Raw genomic sequence first — 25552 nt, forward strand, 5'->3', positions numbered from 1 at the left:
GGGGAGATCTTTCTGAGCAATAAATACAAGATGTTATATTCAGACAATGATGTCAAGGAAAAGAAGGAGTAGCCATAGTATTCAACACAAAATATGAGGCTCATCTTCTTGAATGGCAGGCAGTGTTGTCAAGTAGAGTGATTTGGGCAAATATCAGAATGGAGAACTGGACAATGAGACTTATTTGTGCCTATTGTCCCACAGAAGGTTCTACTAAGGTAGAAGTGGAGGAATTTTTTGAGGCTCTAGAGAAAGCTACTGACACAATGAAAAGGAAAAGTTGGTCCTTGTTGGGGATCTAAATAGCAGAGTAGGAAGTGATTATCAGACATACAAAAATGTTTTGGGAAATTTGGAGAAAAGAGCAAAGCTAATAATAATGGCAAATACCTGTTGGATTTCTGTTCAGGACATGGACTGGTTATTACTAACACCATGTTCCAACATAAAAATGTGCACAAATTCACATGGAGAGAAGAGACAAGGAATAACAAAAGTCTCATTGACTATGTTATTGTTGATAGTGATGTTTTCTCCCTGCTGCAGGACACCAGGGTGTACAGAGGATTTGAAATTGGAAGTGATCACTATTTAGTCTTCAGCAGGATAAAATTGAATTTCATATTGAAAAGAATAACATGTAAGAAGGTTTTAAAGCATATAAAAGTTGAGCAGCTCTCAGATGTGAACTGTAGACTAAAATAAACAAAGATTATTGAAGAAAAGATGAAAGAGTTTGAGAACAGGAACCAAACCTTGGAGATTCAGTGGCAAGCCTTGAAGAAAACCCTGATTGATTCAGCCAGAGAGGCATGTGGTGAGGTTGTCTGCAAAGATAGAAAAATCAGAAGTATATGGTGAACACAGGAAATTAAAGAGGCAATGAAGGAAAAGAAGAAAGCATATCAAAAGTTCCAGGAAAATAAGTCAGCTTGTGCATTTAGAGAATACAGAGACAAATGTAAGAAATCTAAACACTGTGTAAAACTAGCTACACAAAAGTCATGGGAGGACTTTGGCAAGAACATAGAAAATCAATATCAAGAAGGTGGCAAAATATTTTGGAAGTGGTTGAAGAAGCTTATAAATGGAGGAAAGAGTGCTGTAAAAGGAGTTAGAGATGATAAAGGTGACATGAAAATGGGATAAAAAGATATCCTCGAAGTATGGAGTAATTACTTCGAAAAATTGCTAAATGAAACAAGCAGTGATAGCACAGTGGTAAAAAACACTCAAACAGGAATGCATATCCATACTTGGCACCTTGTCATCAAAGGCTTGAAATGTGGAAAGGCAGCAGGTGTAGATGATATTCAATTAGAAATGCTGAATTATGGTGGAATAAAGTCTTACACTGCCTGCACTGCATAGTTCAGAAAGGCTGGACAGAGGGACGAATTCCTGATGAATGGAGTAGAGCTCTCATAGTCTCCATATATAAAAAGGGAAATAAAACTGAATGTGATAATTACAGAGGTATTTCATTACTGAGTGTTCCTGGTAAGATATGCAAGTATACTTGAGAAATGGTTTGAAAAGGATTGTAGAAGAAAAGCTTGGTGAAGAACAAGCTGGATTCAGGCCAAATAGAGGCTGTCAGGATCAGATCTTCACTTTACGACAAATAGTCCAGAAACCATGGGAATACAACAAAGATCTGTATTTAAGTTTTGTCGATCTGGAAAATTCATATGACAAGGTGCCAAGAGAGAAGCTATTCAATATGCTACAGTTGTATGGTGTCAGTGGAGCATTATATCAAGCAATACTCAGTCTTTGTTTGAGTTGTAAGTCAGCGGTTAACATTGAAGGAATACAGGAAGATAGTTTAATGTTAAATCTGGTGTGAGACAAGGATGTACATTATCCTCTCTGTTATTTATTATCTATATGGATCACATTATGATGGAAAGTGGTATTAAACATGATATCAAAATTATAGATGTTAATGTCAGCTCTTTGTTTTATGTAGACGATGTTATACTGCTAAATAAATCTGCTACAAGTCTGCAAGATTCCCTGAGTAAATTGAATAACTGTTGTAATAGATATGGTATGAAGGTCAGCAATAAAAAGAAAAAGACAATGAAAATAGGCAGAATCATTGAAAATATCAACTGCATTGTGAACAGAGAACCTGTGGAACAAGTAAAACATTTCAGCTACTTAGGCACGATTTTTAGTGAAGATGGTAAATTAAATATGGAAATAGACAACAGAATCAACAAAGCTCGTATGGTAGGAAGTCAATTGAATAAATTCATATGGAATAAGAGAGAAATTAGTCAGAACAATAAATTAGCAGTATACAAGACAGTGTTCAAACCAGTTTTAACTTATGGATCTGAGAGCTGAGTCAGAAGTAAAACACTTGACCAAACACTAGAGACTGCAGATATGAGTGTCCTGAGAAATGGCAATATCATATTAAAAATGAGGATATTAGGAAAGAACTTGACGTTGTCAGCATCAAGGAATACATTAGCAGAGCTAATCTCAGGTGGTATGGTCACTTAAACAGACTGGACAAGGAAAGATTAGCAAAACAATTGTTCTCTGCCAGGTTGGCAGGAAAATGGTCCAATGAAAGACAAAGATACAGGTAGATTGACACGGTACAAAGTGCCTTAGACGATAGAAATACGAGATCTGATAATGTTGGAGTCTTGACAAGTAACAGACTGATTTGGAGGAAAATTGTAGATAGGAAGTTAGTAATGATGTAAATTTTTTATGTAGTACTATCATATCCTGTACATCTCTTGAGGGTACATGGCAGGAATTTGATGATGATGAACGTTGACAAAGAGAAAACCCAAAATAACACACTTCCGTCCTGTGACCACCTCAGTCCTGTGACTAGTGTTCAATGGACTGACTGAGGTGGTCGCTTATATATAAAACAAAACAACAAAGCAAGGGAAGGGGGATTTTCTCGAGGTTAAATAATGAAGGAAACCTGTTCCACCATTTGTCATAATGTTCACTTAATTTTACAACTTTTTGACTTGTACCTTTTCTTACACTGTTGATGTATGTATCTTTTCTGATCTTTTTTTTTTTTTTTTTTTTTTTTTTTTGGCATACCCTAAATGACCTGGTCCGTACCCCTGGGGGTATGATTATCCCAGGTTGGGGATCACTGTGATAAAGGAAAAGAAATTCACAATTTACTATAGAAATCTATCCACCATAACAAAAAAAAGGTTCTTGCAGTCTCTATGAGTTTGCTATGGTGAGAGACAACTGTATATATTTTAAGAGCATTTTATTAAAAGTTTTTTATTATTAAAAATTATAGAAACTACTGTGTTATTAGTAAAAGTTCAGTTTAATATAAACCAAAACAATCATTTAACATTTTGACCTTTATATTTGGAGTATATACAAAGAAACAAACTACATTACAATCTACAAGGTATGCTAAAGTTATATTAATTTGGTCAACTGTTAAAACTAGAAAAATCATTAAGAGCTTGGAAGTTGGAAGTTTATTTTCCACTTGGTTAGACTATAATAAATTTAGTTTAATCCTTTATTCAAGTGTAAGCAAACAGTGTGCACCTAAAGTATCTTTAGGACTGAGGCAACTCATAGTAAAGGTGAACTAGCTCTCATCACTCCTTGTCTCAGTATCTCCCATAATGCAAAGCACATCTCCTTGCAGACATGTATGCTATGCATTAAGGGAAGGAACATCTTTCTCTAAATCCAGAGTAATTTAATAATAAGATGGTACACCTTTTGGCAACTTGTATAAGTAAATATGACCTCTCCATTGCTTCTGCCTTGGTATCACCACTGCTGGGTCTGGCTCCCACTGACGAGACCTCAATAAAGGTAGAAACCGGTCTGGGTAGTGGCCCTTCCCTTAATACACACATGCACCTGAAGTATCTTTAGGACTGAGGCAACTTGTAGTAAAGGAGGACCAAGCTCTCATCACACCTTGTTTCAGTATCTCCCATAATGCAAAGCACATCTCCTTGCAGACACGTAAGCTATGCATTAAGGGAAGGAACATCTTTCTCTAAATCCAAAGTAATTTAATAATAAGATGGTACACTTATTGTACCAGTTTTAATTACTATTTGCATTGAGGGAAACCCAGAAATTTAGCTGAAAAATGTTCAACTTATTTGTGATAATATAAGCCCAACAATTGGAATGCCTAAAGGAATGAAACGTTGCAAAACATTAAAGAAACAGATACAAAAAAATTTCATTAAAATGTTCAACTTATTTGTGATAATATACGCCCAACAATTGAAATGCGTAAAGGAATGAAATGAAATGTTGCAAAACATTAAAGAAATAGATACAAAAAAATTTCATTAATAAAGACTAATACATAATGAATATGGATTGGTTGGAATCATGGTGTGAAGCAGCAGGAGTGTAAAGCCAGTGTATTGTGGCAGTTAACTGTGTGTTCTTTGGCTAGTTTGCAGTTTAAAAAAAAAAAAAAAACACTTCCAGGAAAGAAAACCTTGTCACCAGTATACAAGACTGGCTAACTGCCTAAATTCGTTGAAACACTGTATAGACAAACAGAAATTAATGATAAACGATGTGACTTTTTTCCTTCTTTATCCTCCCTTATAATAGTTTCTTGAAAAAATAAAATAAAAATAACATACCTTGAGTTGGTAGCTTCACAGTTTCTTTCACTGCCATGCATTCTCCAGAATGAATAATATCTACATGTATATGAATAAGGCATATCAATAAATAAACAATCATAATGCTTTGCTAAATAAGTTTTTGAAAGTTTTCTGACTTCAAAATATAAACATTGCTGTCATTTCCAAACACATGCAAATACAAATGTTTGCACATATGGCAACTTCATGAGTGCTTTTAGAAAATGACTGCTATATGCTTTAAATGGTATTCACTACATGAAAAGTACACACACACACACACACCATAAGTAGCATATTTTGTTCATTATACACTACATTGCCTTTATTATAGCACTGGGTACCAATATATGATATCCTAAAAACTGAACTTCTATTTATCTGACCTCCTGACTAAAATTTTGTTTTATTTTTGTTCTAGGATTTCACTTAGTATCTATAAAGTTTAATGTAAGAAGTTTTGCCTCTGATCCTAATATTTGATTATTTCATTACAAATACAAATTTCCTGGAATAACAAAATAAATACGCTGTTATTTGCAGATGATCAGGTAATAATATTAGATAAGGAAGACAATTTACAAAGAGAAATATATAATTTAAACGTTATAGTAGAACGGTTCGGAATGAAAATTTCTATAGATAAAACTAAAACGAGGCATTTTGTGGACAAACTCTAGTTAGAAGTAAAATAGTTATTAATAATAAAATAATAGAACAGATAAATACTTTGTTATCTTGGATGTGAAATATCATATAAAGGAGAAAAAGACATAAAATTAAAAACTTCAAAATTTTTAGATTATAGACGTCATAAATAGAACACTCAATCCAAATATAGTACAAAAAGAAATATGCTTGAAAATATACAATACTTTAGCAGTGCCCACAATATTATATGCCAGTGAAATTTGGGCAATAAACAAACAAGATAAACAAAGAATAAAAACAAGTGAAATGAGATTTATGAGAAGAACCAAAATACACATTATTAGACAAAAAAAGAACAAAGACATTTTAAAAGAACTAAAAACAAAATCAATAGAAGAAAAACTAAATAATTATAAACAAAAATGGATAGAACATGTAAACTGAATGGCCAACATCCGATATCCTACACAAATACTAAATTATAAGCCAATTGGAAAAAGAAGGTAGGGTAGACGTAGACCTCAAAAAAAAAAAGAAAAGAAAAAAAAAGGATATTGGATGGATAATGAGACTGGAACAGACCAATATGGTCTATACCCATAATTAGTGTTAATAATGATGAACTTTGATAGCTGAAGTCACTGCAGCATACAAAAATCAAAATGGTATAACAGCATCAGATACAGTTGATTTTCACCATATTAATCTTTAATGGGATTTTTCAGTAGTTTGTTATAGTGAATAAATTTATTACAGTGATGTTTACTATAGTGATAGTCAACTGTAATAGTAGCTTTTTCACCTATTAGACAGTATATTATAGTTGACAAGAAATTATATTTTCTTTCATCCAAGCATATGCAAATAAGTGGTACTTCACTGCTGGTCTGGACAGTTAGTTGTAGAATAGATATGCACTTTTATCTGAAGAAACCAAGTCTAAATCCTGCTGTGAGATTGTAAAAATATGGCAGATGATTTAAGTCATAGCTCAGGTGGTAATATAACAATTTCCTTGGGTTGGAAACAGTTCAAATCTTATTTAGGACGAAAGAGAGGAAAAAAATTATAATGGCTTCTCAATTGAGAGTGAGCTAGATAGTCTGATGTGGAATTAACAGGATTTTCCTCTTGAAAATTTTGCTTTTTCATACCGCAAAGTAGACAAACTGGCTAGAGAAATTATTACAGTATTAATTAGGCTTCTATGAAACTAAGTTACTTTTTTTTGTTTTTTTGGAAGGAACACTTATGGTAATTTGCAGTAAAATCAACTGCTATCAGTATATAAACAAAATAAATTGCTTGACAGCTAATATGCGTGAGTGGATGAAAAAAATAAATACATTCTTATCTACTATAACATACATTTTAATGCTGTTTACTTGCATAAATTCATGTGTGCCTAGCAAAAATGATTTAATATATGATGTAACCAGTTTATAGTAAGATGAGTAAGTTGAATAACATGAGAAATATGAAGGGCAATGAGATGGCCTCCAGATCAGAGTTTTGAATTTATCTAATGTGCCACAGGTTTACAACTTTTCCTAAGTAGAATTATCATAAAAAAAAAAAAAAAGAAACAACTTCTCAACCATGCTTTTTACAGGAAGCTAGGATATATGACTGAAAACAAAAATATATCTTGTCAAATATAATGTACAATTCATGGAAAGAAGTCAATGCACATCCACATGGGCAAGGTGTAACAAGCCCTGTGTTTGCAGCTGGTATAATTTGGAGGCATATGATGCTTCCAAGTTGGTGCAACTATGTACAGGTGAAATAGCTGCAAGAAAGGAATTGATGGATTTTAAAAGAGGTGTTGCAGGTCTATCTGTTTGGCAAATCGATGACACATTGGGCCATCCCAAATCACCATACTGAGAAGGAGGTGCAGGGAGTCAACTGCAAATGCTACAGACCTGCAGTGGACAATCTACTTATCAAAGGCAAATGGAAATGGACGACCCATGTTTGTTTAAATTTAGTTGATTTCTGAGTGCCACTGCAGATTCCAAAATTAGTCTTTCTTTTCTAAACTTACTGTGGTTGAGTGTGGTAGTTTTCTTCCAGAAGATCCTGTGAGTGGTATCTAATACATGGTCTGCAAGACCAGATTAACCATAGTCTGGATTGTAAATGTAAGTTTTGTGTTCAATCTAAACAGATGGTGGCTGATCTACCTGTCTATGTGAAGTAAGCCAACTTCGGACAGACAACAAGAAAGACTATTTTCGGAATCTCCAGCGGTACTCAGAAATTAACCAGTTTTAAACAAATATGGGTGCAAAAAAAAAAAAAACTTTCCAGAATTTGTGAAAAATTAATCATCAGAAGCCCCAATTTACATCCAAGGCCTCCTACAAATGCCCATAGAAGGTGCACCACATAGATAGGACTTTAGAGTCATCATAACCACATGTTTCAATGATTATTGAGTTGTTTTTGTGTCGTGTGTGTTATAAGTGTTATTTGTACTCCCTGAAGATGACTCAGTGAAACATGAAATATTAGAAGATTAAAATTAGTTTTTAATCTTTTCTTAGTGCTGTCAATACTCCATTAAACCACCAACATGATATCTGTGAAACTGTTCTCTTGCTAGTAGGATGACCACATGCAACAATTTTTCAGGCATCTAAAAAATAATAATAATAAATAAATAAATAAATATATATATATATATTAAAAAGCTTTAATGACTGATACCGAGAGATAAAAAGACGACATGGTATATTTGAAAATATACTACTAGTTTACTAGTTTCGTTCAATTGATCAACATCTTCAGGTATCACAATCGAAGAAATATATAAAGAATTACAGAGACTTAAAATTGCATTAACAGAACAAGTACAAAAAAAAAGACAGTAGCATGTTTGAAAACAAAATGCGAGCTTGAATTCCAAATAAATGTAGACTACGTGCTGTCGCAAGTGCACTAATACTGAACAGAGGCAACATGTGCACCAGAGAGATTGAAACTTAGGCTGTTGTTGATATGGGAAGAATCTAGAGAAATTTCTCTAGATTCGACAATCTTTCTCTCGAGCTCATCATAGCACACATGGATGTTAGAAGTTTGAGTCCAGTTCACAATGTGTTGGCGGCCTTTGTCTGAGTTAACTGAAAAGAGAATGTGGCTAGAGAGAGCGCTGGCTCTAGTCCTGTTATAGGAGAATCTCTACGTGTTCTTCAAAACGTAGAACACGCTACTGTTTTTGTATTTGTTCTGTTAATGCAATTTTAAGTCTCTGTAATTCTTTATATATTTCTTTGATTGTGATACTTGAAGATGTTGATCAATTCAACGAAACTAGTAAACTAGTAGTATCTTTTCAAATATACCATGTCATCTTTTTATCTCTCGGAATCAGTCATTAAAGCTTTTTAATAATATTTCCAACCGAGTAAAAATGAATTATGAAAATATCTACTTTCCCGATGACGAGGAATTAAATTCGCTGGTCAAAGAATATCAGCAGAATCTCAGAGCGACTGGATTATACATCAACAGACTTGTATTTCTCAAAAGATGTAAGTGCAATTCTATTATTCCATGCTTCCTTAATTTTAAAGAATCGATAAAAACTGCTAGAGCTGAAAGGATTTACAGGAGAGCAAAACTGGATCTTTTATTGGAACGCATTTATGATACCAAACGTTGTCTTTCCGCTTATTTCTCTAAGAAGACCTATCATGAAACACTTTTATCTCATTGACTAGACAGTTCCTCTTGGAACTATTTAAAAGAAATTAGCACTCTTAAAGCTTCTAAAATACAGAATTTAAATAAAATCAACCTCATTAAAAAATATGATTCTCTTAAATATATACAGGATAGCAAAACTTCTCATTTTGACTCTACCTATTTAAAAAAAGTTGTTATCAATAAGTCTTCCCATCAACTATCTTTGGCAGAAGAAAACATACTTGCTAAAGGTCTCAACTTTGTCACTGCTCCTACATCCATTCCTAAAGAACATCTCTTAACAAAGATAGAAAAGGCAACTTCTTTATTACCAAAAAAAGAAGCTAACCTCCTCTGTATGGAAGCCATTTTCACCATAAATAAAGCTAGACCTCCACCTGACAACATTTCTTACTCTGAAAGAGCAGCTATTAAGTCCTTAAAAGAAATAATAACATCGTTATTCTTCCGGCTGACAAAGGGAATGCGACTGTCATCTTAGACAAGTCTGATTACCATAATAAAATCTTGGAACTTTTAAACAGTGATATTTACTCAGAAATTAATAGTGACCCTATGATTGAACTACACAATAGAACTAATAATTTATTAAAAACCACCTTGGAGTTACAAAGAAACATTCATCTTTCTCTTAGGTCACTTCATCCCTTGATCCCTCGACCATATGGTCTCCCCAAGATTCACAAAACAAACTGCTCACTCAGACCTATAGTTGAGGGCATACACTCTCCTACCTAAAACCTCTCCAAATATCTTGCGAGTTTTCTAAGAAATCTTTCTGGAATTTCCTCTTCACATATTAAAAACTCTGCAGATTTTGTTTCAAAAATCAAGGATATCAAACTTAAAAAAAACAGATTTAATGGCCAGTTTCGATATTGTTTCTCTCTTTACAAACGTGCCTGCTCAAGAAGTCCTCGATCTTCTCAAGAACAAATTATCAAAAAAACTCTTTGCTTTACTCTCCCATTGCATAAAGTCAGGATACTTCAAATATGACAATAAGATCTACTTACAAAACTCAGGTCTGGCCATGGGCAGCCCACTCTCTCCGATTCTCGCAGATATATTTCTGAATGATTTTGAAGAAAAAGCTATTAACTTCTTCCCCCTTAAACCAAAATTTTGGTATTGTTATATTCATAATATTTTCCTCATCTGGGAAGATGGTGTCAACAACCTCAGTTTATTTTTAGACCACCTAAACAAGTGTCATGAAAAAATCTCTTTTACCTTCGAACTGGAATCGAATGACTGCCTCCCCTTTCTAGACCTGAAACTTACCAGATGTGCTGAGAGTATTAAAATCTCAATTTTTAGAAAGCCTACTCATACTGATTAGATACCTTCATGCTTTCTCCCATCACTAACCCCCACAAAAATTTGGTATTATTTCCACCTTAGCTCACCGAGCCAAAACTTTACTTACAGAAGAAGCAGAAATTGAAAATGAACTTCTTTTTCTTAAAAAAACTTTTATTAATAATGGTTTCTCTCCTAAGAAAATTGACAAATTTCTTTCTCCACGTCACTCAACTACTTCTGAAGATCCCTCTTCCCCCAGAGCCTTAATCTCTTTGCCTTACATCAGCTCTCTTTCACCAAAACTGGCAAAAATTCTCAAGAAGTTTAACTTCAGAACTTGCTTCACTACGCTCCCAAAACTTCGTTTGATACTTAGTAAACCTAAAGAGAAACATCTTCCAACTCAGCTTCCATGTGTGTACAAGATTTTATGTGATTGTGGAAAGCCATACTATGGCCAGACTACTAAATCCATCCTTCTACGTTTGGAAGAACACCGTAGAGATATCTCCTATAACAGGACTACAGCCAGTGCTCTCTCTAGCCACATTCTCTTTTCAGTTAACTTAGACGAAGGCTGCCAACACATTGTGAACTGGAATCAAACTTCTAACATTCATGTGTGCTATGATGAGCTTGAGAGAAAGATTGTCGAATCTAGAGAAATTTCTCTAGATTCTTCCCATATCAACAACAGCCTAAGTTTCAATTTCTCTGATGCACACATTGCGTCTGTTCAGTATTGGCGCACTCGGGACAGCGCGTAGTCTACATTTATTTGGAACTCAAGCTCGCATTTTATTTTCAAACACGCTACTATCTTTTTGTACTTGTTCTGTTAATGCAATTTTAAGTTTCTGTAGTTCTTTATATATTTCTTTGATTGTGATACCTGAAGATGTTAATCAATTCAACGAAACTAGTAAACTAGTAGTATCTTTTCAAATATACTATGTCATCTTTTTATCTCTCGGTATCAGCCATTAAAGCTTTTTAATAATATTTCCAAACGAGTAAAAATGAATTATGAATATATATATATATATATGTGTGTGTGTGTGCGCGCGTGTGTGTGTGTGTGTGTGGCTAGAGATCGATTTCAACATTCTCAGTGGACCTAAATGCAAAGGACAGTGGTTTATTAATTAGTGCCTGCCCAAGTTCTAATTATCTGTTACCTGCTTGAAACAGGAGTTATGTGGGTTGAATGCATATCACCATATTCTAGAGATTTTTAGGCCTTCATTGTTGAGATTAGGGTGGTTCATTTGGATTGTTGCATTCATAACAGGTGTTGTATGATGTAAGGGATGGATGCCTTTCCAATTAGTGCTGTGGAATATCCAGGACATGATCAGAATGGTCTGATTTCCTATGATTATAAATTTGATGTTCATGTTCCTTTTTTATTTTCAGATTAGAAATCTTTTTTTGACTCATCCATGATAGGTTGTAAACCTATAGTATATTAACACTGTTTGGTGGACTAGAGATTTTTTTTCTATTAATTTTTTGTTGTATTTATTTTTTGGAGCCTCTGCAGCTCATATGGTTTCAATGTAGCCATTTGGCTGGAAAGACCTGGGTTCAAATCCTGTCAATGATGCAAGGAACACTTATCTACACTTTTCAGTCAAAGGTGAGTTAGCCAGTATCATACGAAGGTGGAGGGTTTTTTATCCCAGAAACTCAGGTTTTATTGTCCAACAAAACAAGCAAACTGACCCTGTGAACACAAATATCTACAGACGTAGGATACTTAACTGAAAGATGGAAGAGATTAGAGCCTCACCATCTTATCTTTTTAATGCATACTATGGTTCTCAGATAGAGATTCATAATAGTCAACATCCTGGATGGTGATGACACTTGAAAGGAGAGGATTTATTTTTTATATAATCCAGAAACCCTGTAAATGGAGAACCTGTGGAACAAGTAAAACATTTCAGCTACTTAGGAACGATTTTTACTGAAGATGGTAAATTAAATATAGAAATAGACAACAGAATCAACAAAGCTGGTATGGTAGGAAGTCAATTGAATAAATTCATATGGAGTAAGAGAGAAATTAGTCGGAACACTAAATTAGCTGTATACAAGACAGTGTTCAAACCAGTTTTAACTTATGGATCTGAGAGCTTGGTCAGAAGTAAAACACTTGACCAAAGACTAGAGACCACAGATATGAGAGTCCTGAGAAAGATTATAGGCGTGAACAGATGGCATCAATGGCAATATCATATTAAAAACGAGGATATTAGGAAAGAACTTGACATTGTCAGCATCCAGGAATGCGTTAGCAGAGCTAATCTCAGGTTGTATGGTCACTTAAACAGAATAGGCAAGGAAAGATTAGCAAAACAAGTGTTCTCTGCCAGGTTGGCAGGAAAACGACCCACAGGAAGACCAAGATATAGGTGGATTAATACGGTACAAAGTGCCTTAGATGATAGAAATATAAGATCTGATAATGTTGGAGTCTTGACAAGTAACAGACTGATTTGGAGGAAAATTGTAGATATGAAGTTAGTAATGATGTAAATTTTTCATGTAGTACTATCATATCCTGTACACCCCCTTGAGGGTACATGGCAGGAATTTGATGATGATGAGAAACTCTGCTCTAGAGACTAAATATGGAACCTTTTCAAGCCACTTCAAGCTTCTAATAAGCTGGGTGATTATATCAGACAATGAAATTCATATCCCACCTAAAAGGAATCGCAAGCATTCATGCTCATGGCAGTCAAACTCACAGCCTGTAGGCTGGAGAGCAGTTACAAGGTGGTTCCATAAGTTTTTGGCCTGCCTAATTTTTAGAGACAATAGAAAGAAAACAACTGTGTCACTTTTCAACATAATCTCTCTTTACTTCAATACACCTTTCACATCTTTGAATTAACATTTGTATGCCTTTGAAAAAATAGTCTGCAAAATGGCCTAAAACTGCATCTTTTACCTCAGTGTCATCTGCAAATTATCTTCCTCGAAGACCTTCAGTTTCGAGAAAAAGTAGCAGCGTGTGCTAGATCTGGACTGTAGGATGGGTGTTCAATCTCCTGGAAGCCACACTCCTTCACTGGAGCCTCGACAACACCTATATGGACTGGAGCATTGTAGTGAAGCAGGCGAATACCATGACTCAGCATTCCTCATCTCTTCTTTATGGCATCATGCAATTTGTGCAGGACTAAAGCATAATATTCTGCATTCACAGTGATATTCCTTTCCTTGTAGCCAATCAAAAGAATTCCCCAGCAATCACAAAAGATTATTGTCATAATCTTCTTAATGGACTCAGTGATCTTGGCTTTTCTCAGTGGTACTTCGCCTGGTTTGCACCACTCCATGAATTCCCTTTTGGAAAGCAGATCATAATAAAGTACCATGATTTCATCCCCAGTGACAATGGATTCTAGCACTTGTCTCTGATTCCCTTGGCAAAACTCTAAAAACTTGCTGATGCAAAAGATGGTTGTTATAGAACGCTGCAACCTTGCTGAGATTGCTTTGATCTTCAGCAGTTTCTCATTGCGCAGTTACTCCTCAACAATGGGGGGGGGGGGGAGAGACATTTTCCTCAGTCATCACTTCCACAGGCTGACCATCACAAGGATCATTTTTGATGCTCTCTCTCTTCCAAGGCGAAACTGTTTAGCCCATTCCTGAATTGTGGAATAGGAAGGAAAACCTTCACCATAAACACCATCCAATTGCTATTTCCAATTTGGAGAAAGCCCTTCTTTGGTAAAAAAAAACTTTATCACAGCATGGTATTCAATTTTTAACATTACAGCCACTTAGCATGCCATGTGTTAATCAAATGAGTGCCTCCAACTGAATGACACAAGTAGAGTTGAAACTGGTACACTAACCTCCCCATAGATGGTGCTATTTGTCACGCACTGTTTTAAAATTGGTGCAAATTTTGTATGTCAGGCCAGAAATTTTTGAACCTGCTTCATATGCTAACCACTCAAGCCAACCAGAATGGCATACACAGGTATCCCTTGATTAATGCAATTAATTAATCCCTTGATGTTACTGCGTATATCATAATCACATTAATCAAATATAATAATTAATGGTAAAAATTTGTTTTATATGATCTCATCAGCATAAATTCTATGATAACAAGCAAAATGACTCTCTACATCTTGGCAAACAAGCATTCTTCGATTAACATCTAGATCCATATCCATTACTTGCTGCTTATGCGAATCTAAACTGCAAAATATTCCATCCAGTTCTTTGATTGTTATCTCCTTTGGAAATTCAATCATCACATTCCATTTGTTTTGTCTTCATATGCACGTTGTTGTTCAATTTCAAGAAGATTATTGTCACTGAAATCTTTTTAATTTGAATCCAATAATTCTTTAACATCTTCTGCATTGTTCTTCACCAGTTGCAACGATTTCTTCAACCACACTGTTCACAGGATTTTGAAAATCACCTAAGTCAATAGCACATTCTGGCAAAAGGTTTTTCAAAATGGCTCTTGTGCAGCTAGAAGAACTTGCTCCCATGAGTCATGAATGTTTTCAAGTGCATGTTTAATGTTAAAATTTTTCCAGAATTCTTCGGACATAATCACATTTTCTCCCATTGTTGTTGTTTCTACTGCCTTTGAGAATGTCTTTTTAAGAAAAAATGCTTTAAAAGCTGCAATGATGCTCATGTTCATGGGTTGTAGCAATAATGTCGTATTTGGCGGAAAACATAAAACTTTCACATTCTCACACAGATCATTAAGAGAATTTGAATGACCAGGTGCATTATCTAAAAGCAAAAGAGTCCTTTCTTTTAGGCTTGCACGGTGATCCGAATGCATTTTTGGAAATTATGGAGACAACTACTGTGTTTGAATAAAAACTTTAGTTTAATATTACTAAAATTTTACAATTCGACGTTTCGACCTTTATGTCAAGGTCATCTTCTGGAGCGTACAAATATACACAAGAAACAAGCTATACCACAATCATACTGGTTCGTTAAAGACACTGACTAACCGCTACCACAATTGTTGGCCTGACCTCTGGTGAAAAAAAAAAAAATAAAAAATTAAAATAAAATAAAATAAAAAAAATTATACATCAACGCTAGAGTCCTATTATTTGTGTTGTCTACTATATACATATATTAACATCATTCCATCCAGTTGGAGTGGAATGGTTTCTAATACTAGCAGATTGGCTAGAGTCCTGACTTATGTTGAATCTTTCATATTAGGTTGGCTGAATGTGTGCCATCCAGATCTTTGGAATTTTCATACCATCTTTATTGTTGATATTTGGGTGGTTTATCAGGATTTCGCAGGATTCTTTAAATTTTCTTTCATACCATGTTTTTGTGCAGTGTAAGGAGCAGGTGCTTTTCCAGTTGATTTGGTGTAAGGTGTTAAGTGCATGGTCTGAGAGAGGCCTGCTTCACCATAATGGTTATATTTAATGTGTCTAATGTGTTCTTTCTTGCGTATAGGGATTGTCCGTCCTGTTTCACCAATGTACGGTAAGTTACAGGTGCAGCGGATGCAATAGACTCCAGGATGTGCTAATGGGAGGAGAGGATCCTTAGAGGAGCTGAATATGGTTTTAAGTTTAGTGGGTGGTTTAAATGTGGCATTGAGGTTATAATGTTGTAGGATTCTGTTGATTTTTTCTGATAACCCTTTAATGTATGGGATGGCTATGGTTTTACTGTAATCTAGATTCGTTTTTGTTGTGGTTTTATAGAGTATTTTATTGACAGTATTTTTGTTATAGCCATTGTTTATGAATGTGTCACTAATGATTTTTAGTTCTTGTTTCAGGGCTTGCTGGTTAGAGCAAATAGTTGTGGCTCTGTTTTTAAGGGTGTTTATGACTCCATATTTTTGTGCTGGGTGGTGGTATGAATTCGCATGTATGTATTGGCCCATGTGTGTCGGTTTTCGCTAGACCGTGAAGGATAGACTGCCTGAAGGAAGACGTGTAACTAGTGCGTCTAGGAACGGGAGCGAATTTTGGTTTTCGATTTCGATGGTAAATTGTATGCGTTCGTGTTGTTTGTTTAGGTGGCTGAGGAATGTAGCATTTGTCGCCCGTGCAGCCAGATCGCGAACACGTCGTCAACGTATCTGAGCCAGATTGTCGGTCGAAGCGTGGCAGAATCAAGAGCCCTTTGCTCAAAGGTTTCCATGTAGAAGTTCGCGATTGGGGGGGATAATGGTGAGCCCATGGCTGTACCTTCCTTTTGTAGGTAGAATTTGTTTTGCCACACGAAGTAACCGGACTTTAGTACGTGGGCAAAGAGGGCTGTAATGTCGGGCGGAAATTTGTTCTGTAGTAGGAGAATTGTGTCATTGATGGGGACATTAGCGAAAAGGGCAGAAACGTCAAAACTGACTAATAAGTCGTCTTTGTCGAGTGTTATGTTTTTGATGTTGTTTATAAAAAAAAATTTTTTTTTTGACCGCACAGAAAAAGTAATGCTTAGAGAACAGATCCAAACAGCCCGCCGAAACCTAGCTACAACACAAAATCTAGTTTCTAAATTACAATCAGAACTATCGAACTATGTTAATCCAGACATTCTACAAACACTTGAAAGAATTACTGACAATTCGGCCAAGCATACCCTGGAAAAGAATAAAGAAAAACTCAAGAAAAAATTCCACAGGTTGAAACAACGGCAAAATATGGCGGCCAATCAGAGGACTTTCGCCGTTGTTCAGGGTGTGGCTTGATATGTTGATCACATGGTTCTTGCTTGTCGGTAGTTGGTCGCTCCTTGTCTCCCTTGTTTGTTGTTCATTGTTGTTTCTTGGGGACGAACACCTGTAACTTACCATACATTGGTGAAACAGGACGGACAATCCCTATACGCTAGAAAGAACACATTAGGCACATTAAATATAACCATTATGGTGAAGCAGGCCTCTCAGACCATGCACTTAACACCTTACACCAAATCAACTGGAAAAGCACCTGCTCCTTACACCGCACAAAAACATGGTACGAAAGAAAATTAAAAGAATCCTGCGAAATCCTGATAAACCACCCAAATATCAACAATAAAGATGGTATGAAAATTCCAAAGATCTGGATGGCACACATTCAGCCAACCTAATATGAAAGATTCAACATAAGTCAGGACTCTAGCCAATCTGCTAGTATTAGAAACCATTCCACTCCAACTGGATGGAATGATGTTAATATATGTATATAGTAGACAACACAAATAATAGGACTCTAGCGTTGATGTATAATTTTTTTTATTTTATTTTATTTTTATTTATTTTATTTTTTTTCACCAGAGGTCAGGCCAACAATTGTGGTTGCGGTTAGTCAGCGTCTTTAACGAACCAGTATGATTGTACTATAGCTTGTTTCTTGTGTATATTTGTACGCTCCAGAAGATGACCTTGACATAAAGGTCAAAACGTCGAATTGTAAAATTTTAGTAATATTAAACTAGTTTTTATTCAAACATGGTAGTTGTCTCCATAATTTCCAAAAATGCAAAAGCAAAAGAGCTTTGAAAGATAAGTTATTTCTCTTGCAATAAGCTTCAACTGCTGAACAAAAATAAGACTTAAACCAATCTTTGAATAGGCTCTGGGAAACCCAAGTCTTCAGATTTGCCCACCAAATTACAGGTAAAGAGTTCTTGTTACATCTTTTAAAAGCCCCTGGGTTCTGAGTTTGATAGACAAGCAGCAGCTTCAATTTAAAATCTCCATTAGCATTCCCTCCAAGCATAACAGTTAAGTGATCTTAACCATATAGCAAGGCTGCACTGCTGCTTCTTTTTTTGATATAAAAGTCATCATCATCAAATTCCTACCATGTACCAACAAGGGGTGTACAGGATATGATAGTACTACATGAAAAAATTATATCATTAATAACTTCCTATCTACAATTTTCCTCCAAATCAGTCTGTTACTTGTCAAGACTCCAACATTATCAGATCTTATATTTCTATCGTCCAAGGCACTTTGTACCGTATCAATCCACCTATATCTTGGTCTTCCTCTGGGTCGTTTTGCTGCCAACCTGGCAGAGACCACTTGTTTTGCTAATCTTTCCTTGCCCATTCTGTTCAGGTGACCATACTACCTGAGATTAGCTCTGCTAAAGCATTCCTGGATGCTGACAATATCAAGTTCTTTCCTAATATCCTCGTTTTTAATATGATATTGCCATTGATGCCATCTGTTCACGCCTATAATCTTTCTCAGGACTCTCATATCTGCGATCTCTAGTCTTTGGTCAAGTGTTTTATTTCTGACCCAACTCTCAGATCCATAAGTTAAAACTGGTTTGAACACTGTCTGGTATACAGCTAATTTAGTGTTCCGACTAATTTCTCTCTTATTCCATATGAATTTATTCAATTGACTTCTCACCATACCAGCTTTGCTGATTCTGTTGTCTATTTGTATATTTAATTTACCATCTTCAGTAAAAATCGTGCCTAAGTAGCTGAAATATTTTACTTGTTCCACAGGTTCTCCATTCACAACACAGTTGACATTTTCAATGATTCTGCCTATTTTCATTGTCTTTGTCTTTTTATTGCTGACCTTCATACCATATCTATTACAACAACTATTCAATTTAGTCAGAGAATCTTGCAGACTTGTAGCGGATTTATTTAGAAGTATAACATCATCCGCATAAAGCAAAGAGCTGAAATTAACATCTCCAATTTTGATATCATGTTTAATACCACTTTCCTTCATAATGTGATTCATATAAATAATGAATAACAGAGGGGATAATGCACATTCTTGTCTCACACCAGATTTAACATTAAACCATCTTCCTGTACTTCCTTCAATTCTAACTGCTGACTTACAACTCAAATAAAGACTAAGTATTGCTTGAGATAATGCCCCATTGACACCATATAACTGGTGTCAATGGGGCATTATATCAAGCAATACTTACATAGCTATTCAATATGCAGCGTATTGAATAGCTTCTCTCTTGGCACCTTATCATATGCCTTTTCCAAATCAACAAAACTTAAATACAGATCTTTGTTATATTCCCATGCTTTCTCGACTATTTGTCATAAAGTGAAGATCTGATCCTGACAGTCTCTGTTTGACCAAAATCCAGCTTGTTCTTCACCAAGCTTTTCTTCCACAATTCTTCTCAACCGTTTCTCAAGTATACTTGCATATATCTTACCAGGAACAGTCAGTACAGATATACCTCTATAATTCTCACATTCAGTTTTATTTCACTTTTTATATATGGGTACTATGAGAGCTCTACTCCAATCATCGGGAATTCGTCCCTCTGTCCAGGCATTCTGAACTATGCAGTGCAGCCACTGTAAGACTCTTATACCACCGTACTTCAGCATTTCTGGTCGAATATCATCTACTCCAGCTGCCTTTCCACATTTCAAGCCTTTGATGGCTTCAAGTATGGATATGTATTCCTGACTGCATGCCTGGTCAGCATTTTTTACCACTGTGCTGTCATCACCGCTTGTTTCATTTAGCAGTTTTTCAAAGTAATTACTCCATAATTCAAGGATATCTTTTTCTCCCATTTTCATGTCACCTTTATCATCTCTAATTCCTTTTACAGCACTCTTTTCTCCATTCTTAAGCTTCTTCAACAACCTCAAGAATATTTTGCCACCTTCTTGATATTTATTTTCTATATTCTTGCCAAAGTCCTCCCATGACTTTTGTTTAGCATTCTTGCATTTGTCTCTATATTCTCTAAGAGCACAAACTGACTTATTTGACAGGAACTTTTGATATGCTTTCTTCTTTTCCTTCATTGCCTCTTTAACTTCCTGTGTCCACCAGGGAGTTCTGATTTTTTTATCCTTGCAGACAACCTCACCACATGCCTCTCTGGCAGAATCAATCAATGTTTTCTTCAGAGTTTGCCACTGAATCTCCAAGGTTTGATTCCTGTTCTCAAACTCTTTCATTTTTTCTTCAATAATCTTTGTGTATTTTAGTGTACAATTCACATCTGAGAGCTGCTCAACTTTTATTCGCTTTAAAACTTTCTTACATGTTATTCTTTTCAATATGAAATTCAATTTTATCCTGCTCAAACTAAATAGTGATCACTTCCAATTTCAAATCCTCTGTACACTCTGGTGTCCTGCACCAGGGAGAAAACATCACTATCAACAATAACATAGTCAATAAGACTTTTCTTATTCCTTGCCTCTTCTCTCCATGTGAATTTGTGCACATTTTTATGTTGGAACATGGTGTTAGTAATAACCAGTTCATGTCCTGAGCAGAAATCAAACAGATATTTGCCATTATTATTAGCTTTGCTCTTTTCTCCAAATTTTCCCAAAATATTTTTGTATGTCTCACAATCATTTCCTACTCTGCTATTTAGATCCCCAACAAGGACCAACTTTTCCTTTTTTATTGTGTCAGTTGCTTTTTCTAAAGCCTCAAAAAATTCCTTCACTTCTACCTTAGTAGAACCTTCTGTGGGACCATAGGCACAAATAAGTCTCATTGTCCAATTCGCCATTCTGATATTAGCCTACATCACTCTACTTGAGACTGCCTACCATTCAAGAATATTAGCCTTGTATTTTGTGTTGAATACTATGGCTACTCCTTCTTTTCCTTGATTGTCATTGCCTAAATATAACATTTTGTATTTATTGCTCAGAAAGATCTCACCAGTTTTGGTCTTTTTTGTTTCAGTCACCCCTATTATGTCGATCTGGTACTTATCTAATTCCTCAGCTAGCTCCATTTCTTTGCGATTCAGGCTTCTTACGTTGATAGTACCGATCTTTAACTCTGGTGATGTTGAGTTGGGGTTTGTTTTCAGATTTGTTCCAGTAGCTGACTTTTCGCTGTTCACCCTGGTTCCCTGGTGAAAACAATGGGGGCCTTGTTTAACCGGCGACGCCCCAGCCGGCACGAAATTTTGTCATGTTGTACCATCATTTTTTATTTTGGTTTAACCAATAAGAATACAATTTGGTCGGCTAAATCCCAAATTGCCAGCCCATCCTCGTTCGTTCAGTATCCAAGTATATACCCAACAGGGTGCACCACGAGAAGGTGAGGATTGGACATTAGGTCAGAAGCCCTGGTCGGTTCTCCGCATTCCTTTAAAGGCTATGTGGAGGTCTCCTCTCAGTTATACAGCTTTGACCCTTAAGCACCCCTGATATAAAAGTTTGATATATAAAAATTTATTTTATTTTTAGGCGTAGTCTTGTGATAAATTTTGTTGACTGTACTTTTGCTATAGTCATTGTTCATCAATACATTTCTGAAAATGTAAGTCATGCTTAAGGGCTTGCTCATCAGAGCAGAGATTTAGAGAGCCTCAAAAATAGACACACTGACAAGTGTATCCAGCAATAGAAGTGCATGCTGGATTCGAATTTCAATGGTGAATTGTATGCGTTCGTGTTGTTCAGGTAGTAAGAAATGCTTAAAATAGAGGAATCTAGAGCACATTGCTCAAAAGCTCTTATATAAAAATTATCTATACAAAGAAGATATAACCATAACTAAAAAACACATGTACTAACCACAGTAATGACTGTTTAATTTGTAAATATTTCATTCCAATATCTTGGGACATCATCAGTACAGTAGTTCAAACAATACTAGGAATAACATACAGTTAGGGCGCATAAACAGTAATGACTATTTAATTCGTAAATATTTCATCCCAAGTATCTTGGGACATCATCAGTACAATAGTTCAAACAATACTAGGAATAACATACATAATAACATAATGCACCCTAACTGTATGTTATTCCTTATTCCTAGTGCTGTTTGAACTGCTGTACTGATGATGTCCCAAGATACTTGGGATGAAATATTTACGAATTAAATAGTCATTTAATTGTGGTTAGTACGTGTGTTTTTTAGTGATGAATTCACCATAGGTTTCGTTATATATAAAAAAAAATATAACCATAGGCTTGCTACCCCCCCCCCCCCTTTCTAAAAATTTATAAGATCCTTTGAGCAGTGTGCTCTAGATTCCTCTACTTTAAGCATTTCTTACTACCTAAACAACACAGACACATACAATTTACCATTGAAATTCGAAATGTCTTTGCCACATGAAGTAAACAGAACATAATAATTGGGCAAATATCAAATATCATGACTGCTAAAGCAAATTCAAATTAAGGTAGCACTATCACTGCTCTAAAGCTGATGACTCACCTACAAAAAATTAACCAATAACAATAAAGTGGCCAAATATGACTCAACTGAATTTAAAAAAAAAAAACTGCAGATTTACAGCAACTAAAGAATTTATGATCTTCCAAATATATGATTTATAAATAAAAATGCTTCTGAAATGTGTGTGACAAATGCAAAGAAGTACATGACAATGTAACAATGGTGCTTAAGTAGCAGCCCACAATGAGAGTGACAGAGTGACATTGCATCCCTCACTGTTCACACTATTGTGTATGTATTCTTATGGCAGAATTCGGCTATAGTTCAATGTCCAATGTTGAAAGCCACTCTAGAGCCTCCTTTGACACTACATGTATCTCCATAAAATACAAATTTTGAAAAAATTACAAAACCTTTTTTTCCCCCACATAAACATACTAGCAACTTACCTAAGATAGTGCTTGGCCTGATTGCTTCTAAGTCTTTTAAATAAGTTCTAGCATAGCCCCTGAAACATTAGAATTAATGTATTAAAAAATGTTTTCATCATAGAATGTTTTACTGCTGAGTTACAAATGATATCACACTTTACAAGAAATTATATTCTTGTTTCAATCGTTTAACAAGCATGTCAAGTACCTAAGTGATTAGCCTACTTGAACACAAAAGCTGTGGAATTCACATCATTTACCGCAGGCTGCATTAAAAATTTCAATGAAGCCCGTAGGTCACTAAGCTATACTGAGGTATTTCAAATTGTAAGATGCTTTCCAGATTCACACGGAACACTGTGCATTTGATACTTTACATAAAATCCTATAAAATTAACAAACTCAGCTTTAAGTAGGAGTTGGTAGGTAGGAGTCGGGTTCATGATAAGTAAATACAATCAACACTTGAAAAAAGATAATTTAATGAAGAAAACATTCCTTTTTTACAATGGCAATGGACAACTTGGCAATGTTTATCCTTGACCAGCTTGTTGATGTTGGAAGTCACTATGCACAGAATATTCTCGAGATGTTGGTCCGTAATCTGAGTTCTTGATCTTGGACTTCACATGCTTCATTCTGGAGAAGAACTGCTCACATAAGTATGTGCTTCCTAACAAAGTGCACATGCTGGCAAAGATTATGGAATGCATCCTCAGAAATATAGTCTTTGTAAAATGTAAGCAAGTGCACAGTGAATAATTTTTCTCTCAAAGAAGAGTTGTTTTGAAGTTCAAGCAGCTCCATTTATACTGAGCATGGCATTTTGGCAGCATTGACACTGAATGGCATAGTGAAAATAAATCTAAAGAAGACTGTTGGTAATGAAAATCACTAAATCTCTCTTCAAACTCACTTCGCAACATGGCTAATTTTGTAGCGTATTCATTGAGAGACAAACAGTTGGGCTCAGCGAGAAGCTGAAAATGAGTCAAGTCTTTTTTGCAAGTTGTGCCTCCCAAAGTTTGAGCTTGGCCACAAAAGCTTTGATGTGATCAAACAGAGTGTGCACCAGTTGATCTTTGGATTGTAGCAGCATATTCAGGTCACTCATATGCAACGAGATGTCAGTCACAAAGGCAAAGTCTGTCATCCACTTTGGATCGTTAAATTCCACAATAGGATTCCCCCTTGGTTTGCATGAACTGCTGTATTTTGCTCCTTAAGTCAAAGACTCTTTTAAGAACCTCCCTTCTGCTCAACCAATGCACATCACTATAATAAACCACATTGCCATGATATGTTTCGCACTCTTGGATCAAAAACTCTTGGAATTGACAATGATTCCATTCTCTTGCCCTAATAATGTTGACGACAGTCACAATAACTTGAATGACATTCTCAAATCCAATAGTTTTGTGAACAAATTCTCCTGGTTGATTAAACAGTGGTAATCTTTTCCTTCTAGTTCCGGTTCTTTCCGTAGAAGTGCAACAAACCCTTCGTTCTTTCCCACCATAGCAGGGGCACCATCAGTTACCACACCCTTGAGGTTGGTTAAGCTGAGGTCGAAACGCTGGAGTGTTTTCTTGGCAGCTTCAAGAATATCAGTGCCTTTCTTCATTCCCTTCATAGGTATGAGCGCTGGCAGTTCTTCTGTCACATTGAATTGTTGATCAATGCCACAGACAAAGATAGCCAGTTGTGCAGTATTCTTCACATCTGTGCTCTCATCTAAAGCAAGTGAATATGACATTTGAAGGTTGTAAAATGGGTGGAATGCTTTGCCAGAGGTGGTTGTGAATGAGTTTAAGAAGTATGACAGGTACTGTGTGAATAATGGTTAGTATGTCAACATTGGGTCTCCTGTGATGAGTCTTTTGACTCCATGGAAGCACCTTATAACAATAATTCTATTTATTCAAGTTAAGCATTTCAAATACCCATTGCTTTATAACAATTGAAAATTAGACAATTTCATGTGACATTTTTTTGACTGGTTGGTCTCAGGTATAAGATTTTGAAGTAATTTCATAGAGATGACTCTTTATATATAACTCAAAGGATTATAACATGGTAAATATAATTATTTTTATCAAAAAAACATTATTACCTATATGCATAAGGAGAGTATATACATTCAGTAGAGAAATAGTCCAACTTCTTGAAATATGCATACCTGAAAATTAAAATAAACTTTTTTGTAAATATATATATGTACATATATGGGCTGACCCATAAGTCATGAAGCGATTTAAAATGTGAATAACCTTCTTGATGCCGGATGTAACTATTATTTCTACTAAAAAGAGACAGAATTGAGTTAGGAAGAATTAATGTGTGCTACATAAGTGATGATAAAGGAGCCTATGAAAATGAAGAATAAAGTCATATATCTTCGGAAAAGGGCCTTGACAGAGAAAGAAACTGGCTACGAACATTTTGTCATTGTGAAAACAAAGTGTTTAGTCTAACCTTCTTGATTTTTAAAATTTTCATTTTTTTTTCCAGGTATTACAAGGAATATTTGGGAAATTTAGGATGGAGACACTGACCACATTGCTGGAGCCATGAAGGAACTCCTATGATACATTTTTGTGCAAGTGAATAATTTCACAAAGATCTGCAATTAATTGCCCATCCATATCTGAAGG

General features: G+C 35.4%; 1 protein-coding gene across 1 annotated transcript in view; it reads right to left on the reverse strand.

The window, feature by feature from the left end:
* Ctu1 (Cytosolic thiouridylase subunit 1) overlaps window positions 1-25552 on the reverse strand; it is a 175315-nt gene that overhangs the window by 49920 nt on the left and 99843 nt on the right. The window contains exons 10-12 of the mRNA XM_090412633.1: window positions 25012-25077; window positions 22917-22975; window positions 4641-4700 (exon numbers count right to left, since the gene is read on the reverse strand). Of these exons, the coding sequence (XP_090268759.1) occupies window positions 4641-4700; window positions 22917-22975; window positions 25012-25077 (185 nt within the window). The remainder of the gene's footprint in view (window positions 1-4640; window positions 4701-22916; window positions 22976-25011; window positions 25078-25552) is intronic.

Source organism: Typopeltis vanoorti, chromosome 23 (assembly GCF_054136105.1).
Source record: "Typopeltis vanoorti isolate ZY-2024b chromosome 23, IOZ_Tvanoo_1.0, whole genome shotgun sequence".
Lineage (NCBI taxonomy): Eukaryota > Metazoa > Arthropoda > Arachnida > Uropygi > Thelyphonidae > Typopeltis > Typopeltis vanoorti.